This window comes from Brassica rapa, unplaced genomic scaffold (genome assembly GCF_000309985.2).
Source record: "Brassica rapa cultivar Chiifu-401-42 unplaced genomic scaffold, CAAS_Brap_v3.01 Scaffold0306, whole genome shotgun sequence".
NCBI lineage: Eukaryota > Viridiplantae > Streptophyta > Magnoliopsida > Brassicales > Brassicaceae > Brassica > Brassica rapa.
Genome location: NW_022610249.1, coordinates 21,298 through 42,349, shown reverse-complemented (window position 1 = coordinate 42,349; position 21,052 = coordinate 21,298). Strand labels below are relative to the sequence as shown.

The 21,052-nt window shown below is 39.4% G+C and overlaps 2 protein-coding genes across 2 annotated transcripts; one reads left to right on the top strand and one right to left on the bottom strand.

Annotated features, from left to right (window-relative positions):
- Nucleotides 1–4,316: 4,316 nt before the first annotated feature.
- On the bottom strand, nucleotides 4,317–6,746 carry LOC117130033. The gene is made up of 4 exons (XM_033283188.1): nucleotides 6,009–6,746; nucleotides 5,804–5,936; nucleotides 5,456–5,581; nucleotides 4,317–4,324 (listed from the first exon to the last, which is right to left on the bottom strand). The coding sequence occupies exons 1-4, from the start codon at nucleotides 6,744–6,746 to the stop codon at nucleotides 4,317–4,319; spliced, it is 1,005 nt and encodes a 334-aa protein (XP_033139079.1).
- A 3,767-nt stretch (nucleotides 6,747–10,513) lies between these two features.
- Nucleotides 10,514–16,413, top strand: LOC117130034. The gene is made up of 2 exons (XM_033283189.1): nucleotides 10,514–12,397; nucleotides 14,952–16,413. Exons 1-2 carry the CDS (start codon nucleotides 11,194–11,196, stop codon nucleotides 16,283–16,285), a joined length of 2,538 nt encoding a protein of 845 aa, XP_033139080.1. The 5' UTR covers nucleotides 10,514–11,193; the 3' UTR covers nucleotides 16,286–16,413.
- Nucleotides 16,414–21,052: the final 4,639 nt, after the last annotated feature.

Genomic DNA, 21,052 nt, shown 5'->3' with positions numbered 1-21,052 from the left:
GGTCTGCATCGCGTCGTTCAGCACTTCAGAATACTGTCCTTGAGCTGCACCCTGCATATATCTCTCTTGTGGGTCAGCATTCTTTCCATGGTTTTCCTCATGAAGATCCCACTAGCCACCTGGACACATTTGTAGATCTAGCCTCGACCATTAAAAGCAATGGAGTCTCTGAAGACTACTATTTATGCAAATTATTCTCATACTCTCTTGCTGGGGATGCAGCTCATTGGTTGAAGAAGCTACCACCAGGATCTCTCAATGCTTGGAATGACATTGCAAACGCTTTCGTCAACAAGTTTCTCTATGATGCTGCAAGTCTAGAGATTGAGATGAGATCTATGATGGAATATATGGTGGAAGATGATGAACAACATGTGTCTGGAGAGCTGAGCAGAATAGAAGAAGTCGATATTAGTGACATGAGCTCAGAACCGATCGACACTCCGACCTCAACATCGATCGACCCCAGCCTTCAAACATCGATCGACACAAACTCCTGTTGTCGATCGATACGACTCGAAATCCCTGAAAAATCGAGATGTCCTCAGGACACTGCAGACTCGACACTGAAGAGCATCGACGTATCAAGTTGTTATCCTGACAAAAAAGTAGAAAAAGAAATCACCATGGAAGATTTCTTGGAACTAGAAGAATTCTTGGAGTTAGAGGATGGGCAACAACTTGGAGATTTGGATTCGAGTGAAGAAGTAACTATGGAAGACTTCTTGGAGCTGGAGGAATGGCTTGGGGATTTAGACCAGAATCCGAAGCAGAAGTTTGATGATCAGCACACTTCGGGAAAAGGTCTGGAAAATTCCTTAAAGGCTGACGACATCGACCGACATAAACCTGATGAGATCGATCGACACCCACCCTACGACATCGATCTATAGTCGCCGTCTAATATCGATCAACATACACCCGACTGTATCGATCGACACCCGCCCAATTGTATCGATCGACACTCATGTTTGGATGAACTATCTGGATACCCAATTGAACCAGGAACGATTGAGGAGATAATGCACATGTCTAAGACATCACACATTGATGTCCCCGAACATCTAAGACCACCTATATGCGCAGAAGAAGCTGTTGGGATTTGCAAAAGAGTGAAGAGTATACATGATCCTGTGAAGATTATGGTTCCATGTGCAGTGTTTGAAGTTGAATCTCCTATCCCACCAGATAAAGGTGTGTATCTGAGTTCTTACATTGAGGTATTGAATGATCAACATCATGTAGAAGCTTATCAGAGAGGGCTGCGATTTAGAGATGAAGTAGATAACTGCCCAGCAGAAGTACCATCGAACCACATCAACAGAATAAAATTGATCGACACTAACTCTTCATCATCGATCGATACCGGTCAGATACCATCGATCGACACCAGACGCGAATCATAGCAGAATAAGTATGAATTGTGTGGAAATGTTTTTTTATGGAGATACCACCACGCATTCAGACAAGTCTGGGGGAAAGAAGTGGCGGAATTGGAAGAAGAGGAAAAGGATCAAGGGAGATCCTCAGTTGTCATCGATTCCCCACTTCTCAGATAGTGTCAGAAAACCCCAGAGTGCGCGCAGAGCAGATGCTCTCACACCCTTTTGCAAAGCTCAAAGCACTCCTTATTGCTGAAATGATAGACAAAGGAGAAGGGTATATGGAGGAAGCTTTCACACAAGAATGATAAAGCTTCAAAGAGTAGACATTGAGACTTGATTTGGAGCAAGTTCTCATTCTTATGCGGACTTAATCAGATATCCAGAAGTCAAGCTAATGACTAAAAATAAGCGCTGAGTGGGAGGCAACCCACTGTTCAGTTTGTTTTAAATATGGTTTAATTTTCATTTATTACTGATTTTTCTTGTTTTCTAATGATTTCAGGTAAAAAAAAAAATAAAATAAATAAATAAATAAAAAGAAATTAGTTAATTGGTTTTATTAGTTATATATTTACTAACTTTTAGACTTTTAGCGTTTTATTTATGTTAGGTACAACGAAAAGATCCGAGGAAGACGAGTTTCCATAGAAATCGACGACGGCTAGCTAACATCGATCGACAGAGTATCAAGGGTATCGGTCGCCACTTAACTGTGTTTGTCAATATTCACATCAAAGTTAGGTATATTATTCTTCCTTGTTAAATATTTTCCTTATGATTTATTCTCCCACCGATCTTAGGCTGAATAACATTGGTCAGAATGTTATTTAAGTCTGGGGGAGGTCATATTAATATTGGGTTTAAGTTAGATGTTTAGAATAGGGACCCAAGTAAACGATTGCCATGATATCGACCGACGAGAACAAGTCGATATTGATCGACATTGCTACATCTGCCACGACCGATGACAACACGTTTACATCGATCGACATCCATTCTGGTCAGGTATATTGTTCTAACTTATTAAATTGAGTACTTATGATTTATTTACACCAATCTCCGACTGGATAACACCATTATAGTGTAATCTAAGTCTGGGGGAGGTTCTACTAATATTGTGTTTTAGTTAGTTTTTCTAAAAAAAAAAAAAAAAAAAAAAACAGATCCGAGTAGACGATTGCTCAGCACATCGACCGATGACACCAGCTCGATATCGATCGACAGCGCTTCATATCCAACAATCGATTATCTCTTCATTGTGTCGAATGATTGCTCTAGCCATCGACCGATGAGACCATGTCACTATCAATCGACAACGCTTCATCAACAACGATCGATTGTCACTTCATTGTATCGATCGATACTGAGCATGTGATCGTTCTTACTTATTAATTTTTGTACACTACTTTATGATTTTCACCTTACCACCGACTGTGTTACACTAGGGACAGTGTAATTTAAGTCTGGGGGGATTACTAACGTTTATCTACCTTTATGAGTCTTATTTAAAATATTTTCAAATCTGTTTTTATTGAGTCAAGAAGGGGATAATGAACTTATTAGATTCATGCTTGTTATCTAACCACTCTTTAGCACCATTCTAGACTTACTGATTGCAGATAGTAATAAAGATACTAAAGTGGATCAACATGTCAACTATGTTTGCACTTGCTGAGAGTGTTTGAAGGAACCGAAGCTGACCTCCAACCTAATTTGACTTAAATGCTTGTCTTGGGGCTTGGTATACACTGGATCGGATTCCTCCTTCAGGTCTTAAAGGTAAGAGTCTGTGTGATTTTGGTTTCCTTCCCTCCTCCCTTTGGCATCCTAATAAAATAAAATAAAAGATTGAGATGATTTCTTGCGGTTTAGAGGAGTAGGTACATTACCGATGACCCCATTATTCTACTCTAATAGAATGATCACACATTGTTGGAAGCGAGGGGTAGGTACATTACCGATGACCCCACTATTCGCCTACACTTTGTCAAGAAAAGAAAAAAAAAATAATAATAAAAAAAATCGAAAAGAAGGTGAATAAGATGGACTGCATCAGCATCTTTGTTCATTGGAATTGAGATAAAAAGGATTCAGAGAAGGGAAATATAGAGTAAGAAACCAGAACAAGACTACCTGTTTACTCAGATACATGTTGGGGTAAGAGTCCATGTGTCTTGTGATCGATACTCCGAAGGTAAAGCATACACATTTATTTATGTTAAAAAATGAGGTTGGTAGAGGGGAATGTCAGACATGATTTGCTAAGATGTTGGCTAGGTGAATTTGGTTGCTAAGCTAGGATATTGTATAATGTGCTTCTGTGATTAGGACTTCTTAGATGTGGACTGCAAAATTGTAGAGGTGATGATTCTAAGTTTTAAATCATGTGAGTCCCAGCTTGTTGTAGGCACAGGGGGGTAACCCACAAATTGATAAAAATGGTGGAACCAAGGTTTCAACCTGAAAACAAAGAAAACCGATTTTTATGAGTTTTTAGTTTTTATGATGCAAACAGAAACAAATATGAAAACGAATGAGATGAGGATGATAATGATAATAAAACAAGATAAATAAACAAAGGATAGGATGGAATCAAGCTGCTGGATGTGTATCACTCTCAGCTTGATTAGATGATGAACTGAAGTGGATTTGCGGAGGAAGGTTTGATTGAATCTCTCAATCTGATGGAATGATGGATCGAAGTGATTGACTCTCTCAATCTGTGTACTGAGCTTGTTTGATTTGCACAAACAAACTAGACTCACGAAATCAATAAGACAACAACGAATCTCTCTTTGAATCCTAAAGACCGATATTTTATACAAAGAACAACTTTGATAAAATTGAATAAACTTTCTATTAACTTGGTGATTAAGGGTGCTTCTTTACAAGGACGACAATGAGCTTATATAATGCTCAGAATAAAAGACTCTAACGTTCTAAAAAGATAAGAAAGGAAACAAATCAAAGACAAAGCAATAAATTGAAAAACTAGCTGTTGGAGCTTTTTGTGGGATTTTGGCTCCAAGTGAAGAAACTTGATTTTCTTGAATCTGGACGGTTTAAGGGGATAAGAGAGCTTTCTTGGGACCTTCTTGAATGCTTGGTAGATGCTGATCTCGTCCTTGCCTTGGTAGAAAAAGAGCTGTTGGAGTTTGAATGCAAGAGACTCCAAATAAGGCAGTTTGGTGATAATGGGGATCTTCTTATTCCTATGTGGGCTGGTGCATGGGATGAAGTGTAGAACTCTTCTGGCTCGTGTATAGTGTCTCCTGGATGTCTTGGTTTAGTCTGGACGTCGTCTGGTTCTCCTGGTTGGATTTGAATTGCTTGGAATGGATCAAACCGAAAGATTGTCCAATCTTTCAATAAATAGCTCCGGTTGGATTTAAGTGATTCTCCATTGAACCGACTGATCTCCTGGGTTTTGGTGTAGCTAAGGACTTCTGGAATACCTTCTGATAGGTTGAAATGATCTCCTGGTCGCCAATGTCTGGTTTGAAACTGATTGAACCGGTTAGCTTCCAATTGAGGCAAGTGTAGAACTGGTTTGGCCGGTTTTGGAGATTGGATCCTATATTTATAATCCCGTGGCCATTTCTCCTGATCTTGGGCTTTCTGGAAAGCTGGTAAACTCTTCTTGACTCCTATGATAGGCTTTGCTTCAGGCCGCTCCTTACTTGAGCTTAAATCTCCTTCTAAAGTCGGATACTCGCAGATGGACGGGCTGAGAAACCTCTGAGTTGTAAAATTCATAACTTCTTGCTCCGTAAATATTGTGGACTAATTCTAAATGGCCTGGACTCCTTTTTGAGTGTAGAATCCATAAAAATTAGCCTCGTGATTTAAACCCTCCTGGTTTGTAAGATATGGCATTTTTAGTGCACATATGTTCTGGTTTGCGCCTTGGCTGGTTGAGTAGGGCTTTGGGTTGACCTCCGGTTCAGTTGCTGATCTGATGACCACATCATCCCCTCCCTCTTGACAAGGTTTCGACCTCGAAACTGTATAATCTGCACCAAGATAGAGCAAGTCAGCTTTCATTCTCCTTTGAGATTCTAAAGCCTTACCTTGGTATTGTTTTGGTTTTGCTTCTTTAAACAATATGGACTGCATTGTCTCTTGAACAATCTTCTGGTCCATCACAAGAGTCACGCCTGGTGGTTCTTCTTCTTTAAATTCATGCTCCTTAAGTCCTGTTACAACACCCTTTGACAAAGACAAGTGCATTATACAAGAATTTGGAACCAATAAATCAGATTGAATAAAATTATCACTTTTCAAAGATAAATCTGTTTTCTTTTCTAGTGATGTCTCTATCAATACTTGTTTACTTGGACAAACTACAGCAAAGTGTCCTCTTTTATGACATCTATAACATGTCTGATATTTCAAATCCTCAGAGTTAGAAGACTTACCTTGGCTGCATGGCTCTTCTTTATTTGGGTTTAAAATCTCCTTCTCTCTTGGACTTAAATCATGGACAACTTTTGATCTCAACAAGGATTGGGTGATCGTGTCTTTCTGGACCTCAGGACCTGTCTTAACATCCTTGGACAAAGACAAGTGACTCATACCAGTGGGAGATGATTTATAAACAAATTTATCAAGTATAGGACATACCTTGGCCTTATCTTGAAAAATCGGTTTGTCTGATTTTTCTTTGTACCTGGCCAACGTGTCTTGGCTGACAAGGTTTTTCTTCTCCATTGCCTTTGAGACCTCATAAGGTTGGTATTGATCATATAAAACCGTGGGCATCTGTCTTGGCCGAATCTTGTCTTGATAGATCAAGCTTCTATGGCCTTGTTGTGGCACAACTTTCTTTGCCTCTTTGGACACACCATTTGAAAATCTCCTTGGGTATTTTCTTCTGGTTTCTTGCGTGGGAAGTGTAGTCACATACTTCCTGATCATAACATCTTTAAGATCTTCCCAGTTGGTGACAACCTCTTCTGGAATTTTACTATGTGTCTTATCTACTCTTTTCCACCATGAGTAAGCTTTTCCGGAAAGTTGCTTGATGGCATGAGCTAGCCTTTCCTTCTTTGGCACGCCATAGTATATAAACCAATCATCCATGATTCTTTCCCATGTTAGATACTCACTGGACCAACTGCTTCCTGAAAAAGAATAAATATTAACATCATCAGCAGAGTTATAATCATGATAAGAATAATTTGAGTATTCATGAGTATAAGAAGTTTGGTGTTTGGTGATCCATGAAGGATCTGGTGGCTTGGGCTCAACATAGCCAGCATCTAGTGCATCTCCAGATTTTCTTTCTCCTTGCTGTGGTCGTTGGCCTTGTGCCTTGTTTGTTTTCTCCAGCTGAGAAATCTGATCTTGTACACCCTTCATAGCAGCCAATAGCTGTTTTTGAGAGGCCAATAAGGCTTGGCTTTATGCTAATTCTCCCATTTCTTCCTGCAAGCAATCACAAAGATCAAGTGAAGAATAGGGAATTTATGGGGGGATCAGAATGAGAACCAAAATGCAAGCTAGTTAAAAAAAAAATAAACCGAGAAAATATGCAATGTTGAACCGAAATGAAATAAATTATGCAAAATGATATAAACTAAAGCTTAAAAATATTTTCTTTTTCTTTTCTGATGCAATCACGAAATGGACAAGTAGAAATGGTATGAAACAATAACTAGGATGATTTCTTTTGGCCTTTGAATTTATGAATGCAAATGAAAAGGAATCAAATTCAAAAAAGAAATTTTTATGGGATTTTCTTTTATGGCATCTAATGAATGCAAACATTTTCTTTTGGGATTTTCGATTTTTAAATGAATCAAACAAAACTTTTTCTTTTCTTTTTTGTGGCTTTAAAGTATGATGAACAGCAATAACAAAAATATGCAGAAACAAAACTTGAAACAAAAAGAAACAGTTTTTATGGATTTTCGGTTTATGAATGGAAAAACAAATGCAAGCAAGTATGAGATGCAATGATAGATATCCCCTGAGTCAGGAGATTAAGCTCTGATACCAAAATGTTGTAGGCACAGGGGGGTAACCCACGAATTGATAAAAATGGTGGAACCAAGGTTTCAACCTGAAAACAAAGAAAACCGATTTTTATGAGTTTTTAGTTTTTATGATGCAAACAGAAACAAATATGAAAACGAATGAGATGATGATGATAATGATAATAAAAAAAGATAAATAAACAAAGGATAGGATGGAATCAAGATGCTGGATGTGTATCACTCTCAGCTTGATTAGATGATGAACTGAAGTGGATTTGCGGAGGAAGGTTTGATTGAATCTCTCAATCTGATGGAATGATGGATCGAAGTGATTGACTCTCTCAATCTGTGTACTGAGCTTGTTTGATTTGCACAAACAAACTAGACTCACGAAACCTATAAGACAACAAAGAATCTCTCTTTGAATCCTAAAGACCGATATTTTATACAAAGAACAACTTTGATAAAACTGAATAAACTTTCTATTAACTTGGTGATTAAGGGTGCTTCTTTACAAGGACGACAATGAGCTTATATAATGCTCAGAAACAAAGACTCTAACGTTCTAAAAAGATTTTAAAGGAAACAAATCAAAGACAAAGCAATAAATTGAAAAACTAGCTGTTGGAGCTTTTTGTGGGATTTTGGCTCCAAGTGAAGAAACTTGATTTTCTTGAATCTGGACGGTTTAAGGGGATAAGAGAGCTTTTTTGGGACCTTCTTGAATGCTTGGTAGATGCTGATCTCGTCCTTGCCTTGGTAGAAAAAGAGCTGTTGGAGTTTGAATGCAAGAGACTCCAAATAAGGCAGTTTGGTGATAATGGGGATCTTCTTATTCCTATGTGGGCTGGTGCATGGGATGAAGTTGTAGAACTCTTCTGGCTCGTGTATAGTGTCTCCTGGATGTCTTGGTTTAGTCTGGACGTCGTCTGGTTTTCCTGGTTGGATTGGAATTGCTTGGAATAGATCAAACCAAAAGATTGTCCAATCTTTCCATAAATAGATCCGGTTGGATTTAAGTGATTGTCCATTGAACCGACTGATCTCCTTGGTTTTGGTGTAGCTAAGGACTTCTGGAATACCTTCTGATAGGTTGAAATGATCCCCTGGTCGCCAATGTCTGGTTTGAAGCTGATTGAACCGGTTAGCTTCCAATTGAGGCAAGTGTAGAACTGGTTTGGCCGGTTTTGGAGATTGGATCCTATCTTTATAATTCCGTGGCCATTTCTCCTGATCTTGGGCTTTCTGGAAAGCTGGTAAACTCCTCTTGACTCCTATGATGGGCTTTGCTTCAGGCCGCTCCTTACTTGAGCTTAAATCTCCTTCTAAAGTCGGATACTCGCAGATGGACGGGCTGAGAAACCTCTGAGTTGTAAAATTCATAACTTCTTGCTCCGTAAATATTGTGGACTGATTCCAAATGGCCTGGACTCCTTCTTGAGTGTAGAATCCATAAAAATTAGCCTCGTGATTTAAACCCTCCTGGTTTGTAAGATATGGCATTTTTAGTGCACGTATATCCTGGTTTGCGCCTTGGCTGGTTGAGTAGGGCTTTGGGTTGACCTCCGGTTCAGTTGCTGATCTGATGACCACATCATCCGTTACAGGTTCGATCCATAAAAAAAACCAAAAGAATCATATCTTGTTTCTGTTCTTGTTCCTATTGAAAACTCACTAAAAGTTCATATCCGTTACAGGTTCGATCACAAGCAAGAGGCGAGCCGGCCGGAACCATCCATCCGAGGTCAACCCAAAGCCCTACTCAACCAGCCAAGACACAAACCAGGACATACGTGCACTAAAAATACCATATCTTACAAACCAGGAGGGTTTAAATCACGAGGCTATTTGTTTTGGATTCTACACTCAAGAAGGAGTCCAGGCCAATTGGAATTGGGCCAAAATATTCACGGAGCAAGAAGTTATGAATTTTACAACTCAGAGGTTTCTCAGCCCGTCCATCTGCGAGTATCCGACTTTAGAAGGAGATTTAAGCTCAAGTAAGGAGCGTCCTGAAGCAAATCCCGTCATCATGTTCAAGAGCATTCTTTCAGCTTTCCAGAAAGCCAAAGATCAGGAGAAATGGACACGGAAATCAGAAGATATGCTCAATTTTCCAGAACCGGTCAAACCAGTGCTACACTCGCCTCAATTGGAAGCTAACCAGTTCAATCAGCTTCAAACCAGAAATTGGCGACCAGGAGATCATTTCAACTAATCAGGAGGTATTCCAGAAGTCCTTAGCTGCACCCGAACCCAGGAGATCAGTCGGTTCAACGGAGAATCACTTAAATCAAACCGGAGCTATTTATGGAAAGATTGGACAATCTTTCGGTTTGATCCATTCCAAGCAATTCCAATCCAACCAGGAGAACCAGACGACGTCCAGACTAAACCAAGACATCCAGGAGACATTATACAGGAGCCAGAAGAGTTCTACAACTTCATCCCATGCACCAGCCCACATAGGAATAAGAAGATCCCCATTATCACCAAACTGCCTTATTTGGAGTCTCTTGCATTCAAACTCCAACAGCTCTTTTTCTACCAAGGCAAGGACGAGATCAGCATCTATCAAACATTCAAGAAGGTCCCAAGAAAGCTCTCTTATCCCCTTAAACCGTCCAGGTTCAAGAAGAATCAAGTTTCTCACTTGGAGCCAAAATCCCATAAAAGGCTCCAACGGCTAGTTTCTGATTTTGTTAGTTTGCTTGATTTGTTTCCTTTCTTTTCTTCTTATGAACGTTAGAATTATTTTCCAGAGCATTATATAAGCTCTTAGATAGTCATTGTAAAGAGGCACCCTTAATCACCAAGTTAATAAAAGTTATTCAGTTTTTATCAAAGAGTGTTCTTTGCATAAAATATCGGTCTTTAGGATTCAAAGAGTGATTCTTTGTTGTTCTATTGATTTCGTGAGTCTAGTTTGTTTGTGCAAATCAAACAAGCTCAGTACACAGATTGAGAGAGTCAATCACTTCGATCCATCATTCCATCAGATTGAGAGATTCAATCAAACCCTCATCCGCAAATCCACTTCAGTCCATCTTCTAATCAAGTTGAGAGTGATACACATCCAGCAGCTTGATTCCATCCTATCCTTTGTTTATTTATCTTGTTTTATTATCATTATCATCATCATCTCATTCATTCTCATATTTGTTTCTGTTTGCATCATAAAAACTCTAAACTCATAAAAATCGGTTCTCTTTGTTTTCAGGTTGAAACCTTGGTTCCACCATTCAACCAATTCGTGGGTTATCCCCCCTGTGCCTACAACATTTTGGTATCAGAGCTCAAGCTCCTGACTAAGGTGATATCTATCCTTGCATCATATTTCATTTGCTTGCATTTGTTTTGTTTTTATGTAAAACCGAAAACCCATAAAAACAGTCTTTTGCTTCAAGTTTTTGTTTCTGCATATTTTGTTCTTGTTGTTCTTATAAACCACGAAAAAGAAAAAGAAATATGTGTTTGATTCATATTACTTGCACTTAGTTTCGAAATTCTTGTTAGTTTCCTTTTTGTTTTGTTTCCATAATCAAAAATCCCATAAAAATTGTCATTTTGAATTTGTTTCCTCTGTTTGCATATCCTTAAAAAAAAAAAATCATACTAGTTATTGTTTCATGCCATATTAGTTGGTCCATTTCGTGATTCCATCAGAAAACCAAAAGAAAAAAAAATATTTATTGCATAATTACTTCATTTCGGTTTATACTTGCATTTTTTCGGTTTAGTTTAAATTAGTTTTCCATTGTTCATTGCTCTTATGCTTGACCAAAACTTCCCATAATTCAATTGATCTTTGAGATTGATTTCAGGGAGCAATGGTAGGAGAAGCACACGGCCAAACCCTAGAGGCCACACTGAGCCAACAACTAATGGCTATACAAGAGCTCAATGATAAGATTGCTCAGTTGGGAAAAAGGAATAAGCCACAAGGCCGACGACCACAACATGGAGAAAGAAGATTTGGAGATGCACCAGAGGCTGGCTATGTTGAGCCTAAGCCACCAGATCTTTCATGGATCACCTCACACCATACTTCTTCAACTTATAAATACTTAACTCATTCTTATCTTTATTTTAAATCAGTTAATGAAGTTAAGATTTATTCCTTTTCAGGTAGTAGTTGGCCAGATGATTATTTATCATGGGAAAGAACCATGGATGATTGGTTTTCATACCAAGGCGTGCCAAAGAAGGAGAGGCTAGCTCATGCCATCAAGCAACTTTCCAGAAAAGCTTACTCATGGTGGAAAAGAGTAGATAAGACACATGGTAAAAGTCCAGAAGAGGTTGTCACCAACTGGAAGGATCTTAAAGATGTTATGATCAGGAAGTATGTGACTACACTTCCCACACAAGAAACCAGAAGAAAATACCCAAGGAGATTTTCAAATGGTGTGTCCAAAGAGGCAAAGAAAGTTGTGCCACAACAAGGCCATAGAAGCTTGATCTATCAAGACCAGATTCGGCCAAGCCAGATTCCCACGGTTTTGTATGATAAATACCAACCTTATGAGGTCCCAAAGTCCATGGAGAAGAACCTTTTCAGCCCAGACACATTGGCTAGATACAAAGAAAAATCAGACAAACCAATTCTTCAAGGAAAGGCCAAGGTAAGTCCTATACTTGATAAATTTGTTTATAAATCATCTCCCACTGGTATGAGTCACTTGTCTTTGTCCAAGAATGTTAAGACAGGTCCTGAGGTCCAGAAAGACACGAACTCAACATCCTTGTTGGAATCAAAAGCTGTCCATGACTTAAGGAATAAAGAGATGCCAAGCCCAAAGAAAGAAGAGACAACAAGCCAATGTAAGTCTTCTAACTCTGAAAATTTAAAAGATCAGACATGTTATAGATGTCATAAAAGAGGACACTTTGCTGTAGTTTGTCCAAGTAAACAAGTATTGACTGAGACATCACTAGAAAAGAAAACAGATTTATCTATAAAGAGTGATAGTTTTATTCAATCTAATTTATTAGCTCAAAATTCTTGTATGATGCACTTGTCTTTGTCAAAGGGTGATGTAACAGGAACTAAGGAGCAAGAATTTAAAGAAGAAGAACCACCAGGCGTGACTCTTGAGATGGACCAGAAGATTGTTCAAGAGACAATGCAGTCCATATTGCTTAAAGAAGCAAAACCAAAACAATGCTAAGGTAAGGCTTTAGAATCTCAAAAGAGAATGAAAGCTGAATTGCTCTATCTTGGTGCAGATTATACAGTTTCGAGGTCGAAACCTTGTCAAGACGAAGGGGATGATGTGGTCATCAGATCAGCAACTGAACCGGAGGTCAACCCAAAGCCCTACTCAACCAGCCAAGACGCAAACCAGGACATACGTGCACTAAAAATACCATATCTTACAAACCAGGAGGGTTTAAATCACGAGGCTAATTTGTATGGATTCTACACTCAAGAAGGAGTCCAGGCCAATTAGTATTGGGCCAAAATATTTACGGAGCAAGAAGTTATGAATTTTACAACTCAGAGGTTTCTCAGCCCGTCCATCTGCGAGTATCCGACTTTAGAAGGAGATTTAAGCTCAAGTACGGAGCGGCCTGAAGCAAATCCCGTCATCAAGTTCAAGAGCATTCTTTCAGCTTTCCAGAAAGCCAAAGATCAGGAAAATGGACACGGAAATCAGAAGTTATGCTCAATTTTTCAGAACCGGTCAAACCAGTGGTACACTCGCCTCAATTGGAAGCTAACCAGTTCAATCAGCTTCAAACCAGAAATTGGCGACCAGGAGATCATTTCAACCAATCAGGAGGTATTACAGAAGTCCTTAGCTGCACCAGAACCCAGGAGATCAGTCGGTTCAATGAAAGAATCACTTAAATCAAACCGGAGCTATTTATGGAAAGATTGGACAATCTTTCGGTTTGATCCATTCCAAGCAATTCCAATCCAACCAGGAGAACCAGACGACGTCCAGACTAAACCAAGACATCCAGGAGACATTATACAGGAGCCAGAAGAGTTCTACAACTTCATCCCATGCACCAGCCCACATAGGAATAAGAAGATCCCCATTATCACCAAACTGCCTTATTTGGAGTCTCTTGCATTCAAACTCCAACAGCTCTTTTTCTACCAAGGCAAGGACGAGATCAGCATCTATCAAGCATTCAAGAAGGTCCCAAGAAAGCTCTCTTATCCCCTTAAACCGTCCAGGTTCAAGAAGAATCAAGTTTCTCACTTGGAGCCAAAATCCCATAAAAGGCTCCAACGGCTAGTTTCCGATTTTGTTAGTTTGCTTGATTTGTTTCCTTTCTTTTCTTCTTATGAACGTTAGAATTAGTTTCCAGAGCATTATATAAGCTCTTAAATAGTCATTGTAAATAGGCATTCTTAATCACCAAGTTAATAAAAGTTATTCAGTTTTTATCAAAGAGTGTTCTTTGCATATAATATCGGTCTTAGTTCATTGTTAGTTTGTTTTCATATTTTCTTCCCATTTATTGTTCATAAGCATCCTAGTTATTTTTTTAAACCATTTTAGTTAAAGTATTTCGTGCATATTATATTGCTGCATTTAAAAAAAAAATCATTCATCATAAGTTTGAATCAAATGTTCCATATTGATAGGTTTATTGCATATCTTAAACTAAAAACTCAAAAAAAAAAATAAGTGTTAGTTTTCTTTCCATATTTTCTTTTCACTTGTGTTAATTGTCATTCCATATTGATTCATTCGTTTTTTTTTATTGAGAAAACCAAAAGAAAAATTATTTTAGCATAGTTTATTTCATTTCGGTTCATAATTGCAATTTTTTCGGTTTAATTTTAATTAGCTTGCATTTTTGGTTCTTATTTTGATTCGACCAGGATTTTCCATACTTTCACTTGATCTTTGAGAGTGTTTTCAGGAAGCCATGGTAGGAAAAACACACGGCCGAAGTCAGATAGCCAAACAGAACCAACAGTTGACAGCTTTGCAAGAGATCAATGATCGGATTGCTCAGTTGAGGAAAAGAAACAAGGCACGAGTCCAACATCCACCGCAAGGAGAAAGGAGATTTGGAGATGCACCAGAGGCTGTCTATGTCGAGCCCAAGCCACCAGATCCTTCAAGGATCAATCAACATCAAACTTCTCAAACCCATACTCATCATGTTGCTAATTCTCGGTTTGATCATAAATCTTTTGCTGATAAAATTGAACTCTTTACATTTTCAGGAGGAAGAAGCTACCTATTTTGGGAGAGGAACCTTGATGAATGGTTTCACTACAACAAAATTCTGAAAGAAGAGAGACTATCTTATGCCATTGATCAACTAAGAGGTAATGCCTTTAAATGGTGGGTACAAGAAGAAGATGATAGATGATTTTACAAGGAGCCAGCTATCAAAACGTGGAGAGATCTTAAGGAAGTCATGAGGGATGAATTTGCACCAGAACTCACAAGTTCTAAAATTCAAAAGATATACCCAAGGAGGTATCTAACTAGTGGTTCCAAAGAAAAACCAGAAACTGTTATTGTCCAAGTAGAGGCTAAGGTAAGACCTATACTTGATAAATCAGTTAATGAATCATCTACCACTTGTATGAGTCACTTGTCTTTGTCAAAAGGTGATGTAACAGGAACTAAGGAGCATGAATTCAAAGGAGAGGAGCCACCAGGCGCCACACCTGTGATGGACCAGAAGATGGTTCAAGACACAATGCAGTCAATGTTGCTTAAAGAAGCAAAACCAGTAAATGAAGTATCATACCAAGGTAAGTGTCTAACACCACCTAGAGATACTAGTACTGACGTGTGTGTTCTTGATGTAGGGAGTAAAAATGAAAGCTATCTGCTTACTGAAGTTCCACAGAAGGAACCAGACCATAAGCTCAGTCATGAACCACCTCAAAAGTGGAAACCAAAATCTAAACAATGGATTGTTCAAATTCCAAAACCTATGGTAAGATTCATTTTAGATCAGCATGTTTTTAATATTTCCATGATAGATATAATGCAATTGCTTTTTGTCCAGAGTGTTGAGACTATTTCAGGTTGCCAAGAAGAAAGCTTTAAAGATATCCCACCGGATAATCTTATGTTGCTAGGAGAATCAACTCCAAGGAAGAACAGAAATGTGGCCACCAAAACTTTGAAGGACCATCAATTCCAGAAGAGATGTAATGGCCATAACCTTAGCAGAGGCGTGATCCTTTCAAATCTTTTCAAAGAAGAGCCACCAGATGCACCATGCATCACCAAACCGAAATTATACCAAGGTAAGGTTCTAAACTCTCAAAAGAGAATGAAACCTGACTTGCTCTATCGTGATGCAGGTTATATAGTTTCGAGGTCGAAACATTGTCAAGAGGGAGGGGATGATGTGGTCATCAGATCAGCAACTGAACCGGAGGTCAACCCAAATCCCTACTCAACCAGCCAAGGCGCAAACCAGGACATACGTGCACTAAATATGCCATATCTTACAAACCAGGAGGGTTTAAATCACGAGGATAATTTTTATGGATTCTACACTCAAGAACGAGTCCAGGCAAATTGGAATTGGGCCAAAATATTCACGGCGCAAGAAGTTATGAATTTTACAACTCAGAGGTTTCTCAGCCCGTCCATCTGCGAGTATCCGACTTTAGAAGGAGATTTAAGCTCAAGTAAGGAACCGACTGAAGCAAAGCCCGTCATCACATTCAAGAGCATTCTTTCAGATTTCCAGAAAGCCAAAGATCAGGAGAAATGGACACGGAAATCAGAAGATATGTTCAATTTGCAAGAACCGGTCAAACCAATGCTACACTCGCCTCAATTGGAAGCTAACCGGTTCAATCAGCTTCAAACCAGAAATTGGCGACCAGGAGATCATTTCAACCAATCAGGAGGTATTCCAGAAGTCCTTAGCTGCACCAGAACCCAGGAGATCAGTCGGTTCAATGGAGAATCACTTTAATCAAACCGGAGCTATTTATGGAAAAATTGGACAATCTTTCGATTTGATCCATTCCAAGCAACTCCAATCCAACCAGGAGAACCAGACGACATCCAGGAGACATTATACACGAGCCAGAAGAGTTCTACAACTTCATCCCATGCACTAGCCTACATAGGAATAAGAAGATCCCCATTATCACCAAACTGCCTTATTTGGAGTCTCTTGCATTCAAACTCCAACAGCTCTTTTTCTACCAAGGCAAGGACGAGATCAGCATCTATCAAGCATTCAAGAAGGTCCCAAGAAAGCTCTCTTATCCCCTCAAACCGACCAGATACAAGGAGAACACCATCTACATTCATTTGGCCAAGATTCTCATCATAAAGGCTCCAACGGCTAGTTTTCATGGAGCCATCAATTCCTTTGCTTCCAAGTTTATTATTTTGATTTACTTCTTTCCTTATGTCATTTTATGACTGTTAGAGAGTCCCAGTAGTCGAGCCTATAAAGCTCAATTAGTTTGTCTTTGTAAATCACCTTGAACTTTTATGAAGGAAAATACAGTTTTTCTAGTTTTGTCAAAACTATTGTTCTAAGTCTTTTGAGTGTGTGAGAAACAGCTCCCGAGCAACCAGGCTTATCAAAGATCCCTTCCATAGATCTTTGTGGTGTCTATCAATCCATTTCGTCCATCCCAACCACTGGCCAAGCTTGAGAGAGTTACACAACCAGCAAGCAAAGCTCCATCTCATTCCACTTCAACCATCCTTTGATCAAGCTGAGAGTGTTACGCAACCAGCAGCTTGATTCCATCCTATCCTTTGTTTATTTATCTTGTTTTATTATCATTATCATCATCATCTCATTAGTTTTCATAATTGTTTCTGTTTGCATTATAAAACTCTAAAAACTCATAAAAATCGGTTCTCTTTGTTTTCAGGTTTAAACCTTGGTTCCACCATTCTATCCATTCGTGGGTTATCCCCCCGTGCCTACAATATTTTACTAACGTTCATAAAATATTCAGTTTATAAAGTTATCTGCTAAGTTCGGACCAAGCAAGAACTTAGGAGATAATTCGAATTAGACAAGCAATCAGTACATAGAACATTCCTATCATTCAGACTACGATTCAGTACGATAGGCTACGGTCACGCACTCACCTTTGTCTTAGAGTCGGTATGTTCTGTTTGATTCGGTCTCTTCTGACACCTCTTGAGCGGTTTCCGTCGGATCTTCGAACGTTCAGACAGTCGGAATCACCCCACAGACGATCGTTCTTGACTCGGACTTGATCAATCCAGCCAAATATCGAAAGTTCTCTCTTAATCGGACTTTTCTCTCTCTGAGTTCTTCTCTGGTTCTTTCTTTCTGTTTCCTGTACAGAAATGGTGAAATAAGACCAAGGAGATGATTAAAATGGGCAGTTGGGCGGTTTAGGCCCGAGAAACTGCAAAGATAACCGTTCCCGCTTATTTTACACTCGGCTCTTTGTCCGTAACCGCCACCCCGCGCTCCAAAGCATGCCAGCGCGAGTTTTTCCCCCTTTACGGACCTTAACTGCTCTGATACAAAAATGTTGTAGGCACAGGGGGGGGGGGGGGGTAACCCACGAATTGGTTGAAAGGTGGAACCAAGCTTAAATCGGATTGACCAAAGATGTGGCTGATTGATCGATATGGCCGGATTATGACGTGATAACCTGAAACAAAGGGAATTAAATGATATGAGTTTTATGATATGAATAAAACAAGAACAATAAACAAAGACAAGGGATAGATATGGTGGAATCAAGCTGCTGGATGTGTATCACTCTCAGCTTGATTAGAAGATGAACTGAAGTGGATTTGCGGAGGAATGTTTGATTGAATCTCTCAATCTGATGGAGTGATGGATCGAAATGATTGACTCTCTCAATCTGTGTACTGAGCTTGTTTGATTTGCACAAATAACTAGACTCACGAAATCAATAAGACAACAAAGAATCTCTCTTTGAATCCTAAAGACCGATATTTTATACAAAGAACAACTTTGATAAAACTGAATAAACTTTATATTAACTTGGTGATTAAGGGTGCTTCTTTACAAAGACGACAATGAGCTTATATAATGCTCAGAAACAAAGACTCTAACGTTCTAAAAAGATAAGAAAGGAAACAAATCAAAGACAAAGCAATAAATTGAAAAACTAGCTGTTGGAGCTTTTTGTGGGATTTTGGCTCCAAGTGAAGAAACTTGATTTTCTTGAATCTGGACGGTTTAAGGGGATAAGAGAGCTTTCTTGGGACCTTCTTGAATGCTTGGTAGATGCTGATCTCGTCCTTGCCTTGGTAGAAAAAGAGCTGTTGGAGTTTGAATGCAAGAGACTCCAAATAAGGCAGTTTGGTGATAATGGGGATCTTCTTATTCCTATGTGGGCTGGTGCATGGGATGAAGTTGTATAACTCTTCTGGCTCGTGTATAGTGTCTCCTGGATGTCTTGGTTTAGTCTGTACGTCGTCTGGTTCTCTTGGTTGGATTGGAATTGCTTGGAATGGATCAAACCGAAAGATTGTCCAATCTTTCCATAAATAGCTCCGGTTGGATTTAAGTGATTCTCCATTGATCCGACTGATCTCCTGGGTTTTGGTGTAGCTAAGGACTTCTGGAATACCTTCTGATAGGTTGAAATGATCTCCTGGTCGCCAATGTCTGGTTTGAAGCTGATTGAACCGGTTAGCTTCCAATTGAGGCAAGTGTAGAACTGGTTTGGCCGGTTTTGGAGATTGGATCCTATCTTTATAATTCCGTGGCCATTTCTCCTGATCTTGGGCTTTCTGGAAAGCTGGTAAACTCCTCTTGACTCCTATGATGGTCTTTGCTTCAGGCCGCTCCTTACTTGAGCTTAAATCTCCTTCTAAAGTCGGATACTTGCAGATGGACGGGCTGAGAAACCTCTGAGTTGTAAAATTCATAACATCTTGCTCCGTAAATATTGTGGACTGTTCCGAATGGCCTGGACTCCTTCTTGAGTGTAGAATCCATAAAAATTAGCCTCGTGATTTAAACCCTCCTGGTTTGTAAGATATGGAATTTTTAGTGCATGTATGTCCTGGTTTGCGCCTTGGCTGGTTGAGTAGGGCTTTGGGTTGACCTCCGGTTCAGTTGCTGATCTGATGACCACATCACTGCTGTTTTCAAAACCTCTTTCAGAGAGACTGCCCGTCTGTTTTGCTTGAGGACAAGCAAAAGGGTAAGTCTGGGGGAGTTGATAGACCATATATTTTACTCATTTTTAATCATTGTCTATAAGTGTTTTAAAGTGTTTTAAGATAAAATTATTATGTTTTGGAGTCTATTTAGAGTATTTACAGGTTCAGGGACGTTTAGGAGAAATATGGTGATTTTGGAGTCTTTTGGAGCCTTTGGAGCTGCAGAGTTGCACAAACGCGTCAGATGTTTAGCTATGGATGGAGACCTTCCGACCGTTATATTGAGCCCATATTTTGACACAAGATAGAGATTTGAGTTAGCTTTCAATTGCCACCGGTCTCAGGTCAACAGCATCGTGTAGCAGAAGTTATGCCCGGTTTACTGAAGAGTAGTCAGTCTGCCTTGCGAGAGGAAGCTGCCGAGAAGAGGAAGCCGCGTCAATCGATGCAGCACTCTGCACGTCGATCGATGGAGATCCCAGATCGTGGGCCTTGTATATTTTATGACTGCGTTAAGCCCAGAAGCCACAAATTACCAAAATGCCCTTGGACGACCAGAAACCCTATTTATGTTATTTCTAAGCCATTGTTGACGGCTACGCTTTCTAAACTTCTTTAGGCTTTCATTTCCATTGTTTCTCTGAGAGGAGAGAAGGGAGGAACTCCTATCAGAGACCTCCTGGAACTCCTTTGGTTTTATTGATCTGTTTCATTTCAATTTCTGTTTTCATGTCTGAGTAGATCCACCTGTTAGATCCATGGTTCAAATAGGTTTGTGGGATTAGCCCCAAACTATAGATCTGCCTTGTTATTCATGATAGATTTGAATTCATTGCTTGTTTTAGAGTAATTAACTAGAACTTGATCATAGGATTGCATACTCAAGCAACCTTGTTATCCCATCCTGACATCTATCTTTCATATTAGGATTGCTAGAGAGGGCTAACCGCCAATTTAGTATCTTAGTAGGGCATATCATACTCGCGCATAGGCCTGGCTAGAACCCGTCGATCGATGTCCTCAACTGACTATCGATCGACGTTGGCAAAGGTGTATCGGTCGACGTCTTAATAGACCATCGATCGACACTCTCTCTTTGTCGACATACTAACCGTTGAGACACGAGATCTAGCTTGTTAACCAGTGAAACATGCGACAGCTGATCACTGAGTTAAGCGGTTGAGCTCTAACATATCATGCATGCAACAAATAGGTACCCATAGGAATTATAGTCTCCAACACCTGAATAGAAACCCTAGATCTATCAACCATCCTTCCATCAAACTACTCCTTGCCAAGCTGAACAATTACCTTGTTCATCTTGTTTATTGCTTTATTTATTACTTGCTTTATTTACTGCTTTAAAACCTATTAGCCTAGCTTAATCATATAACTATTAGATCTAATCGGTTCCCTAGCTCCTTGTGGATTCGATCCCTAAGTACTATAACTCGACCTCTTTTGATGAGAGTAACACTCTTTAGGGTAATTTGATTGATATCACTGTTCATGGCCGAGATCACTATGATCTGAGCCGGTTCTTTTGAATCTGATTATGGGAATATTTTTCTTCTGAATTGTCATGAGTTTTCAT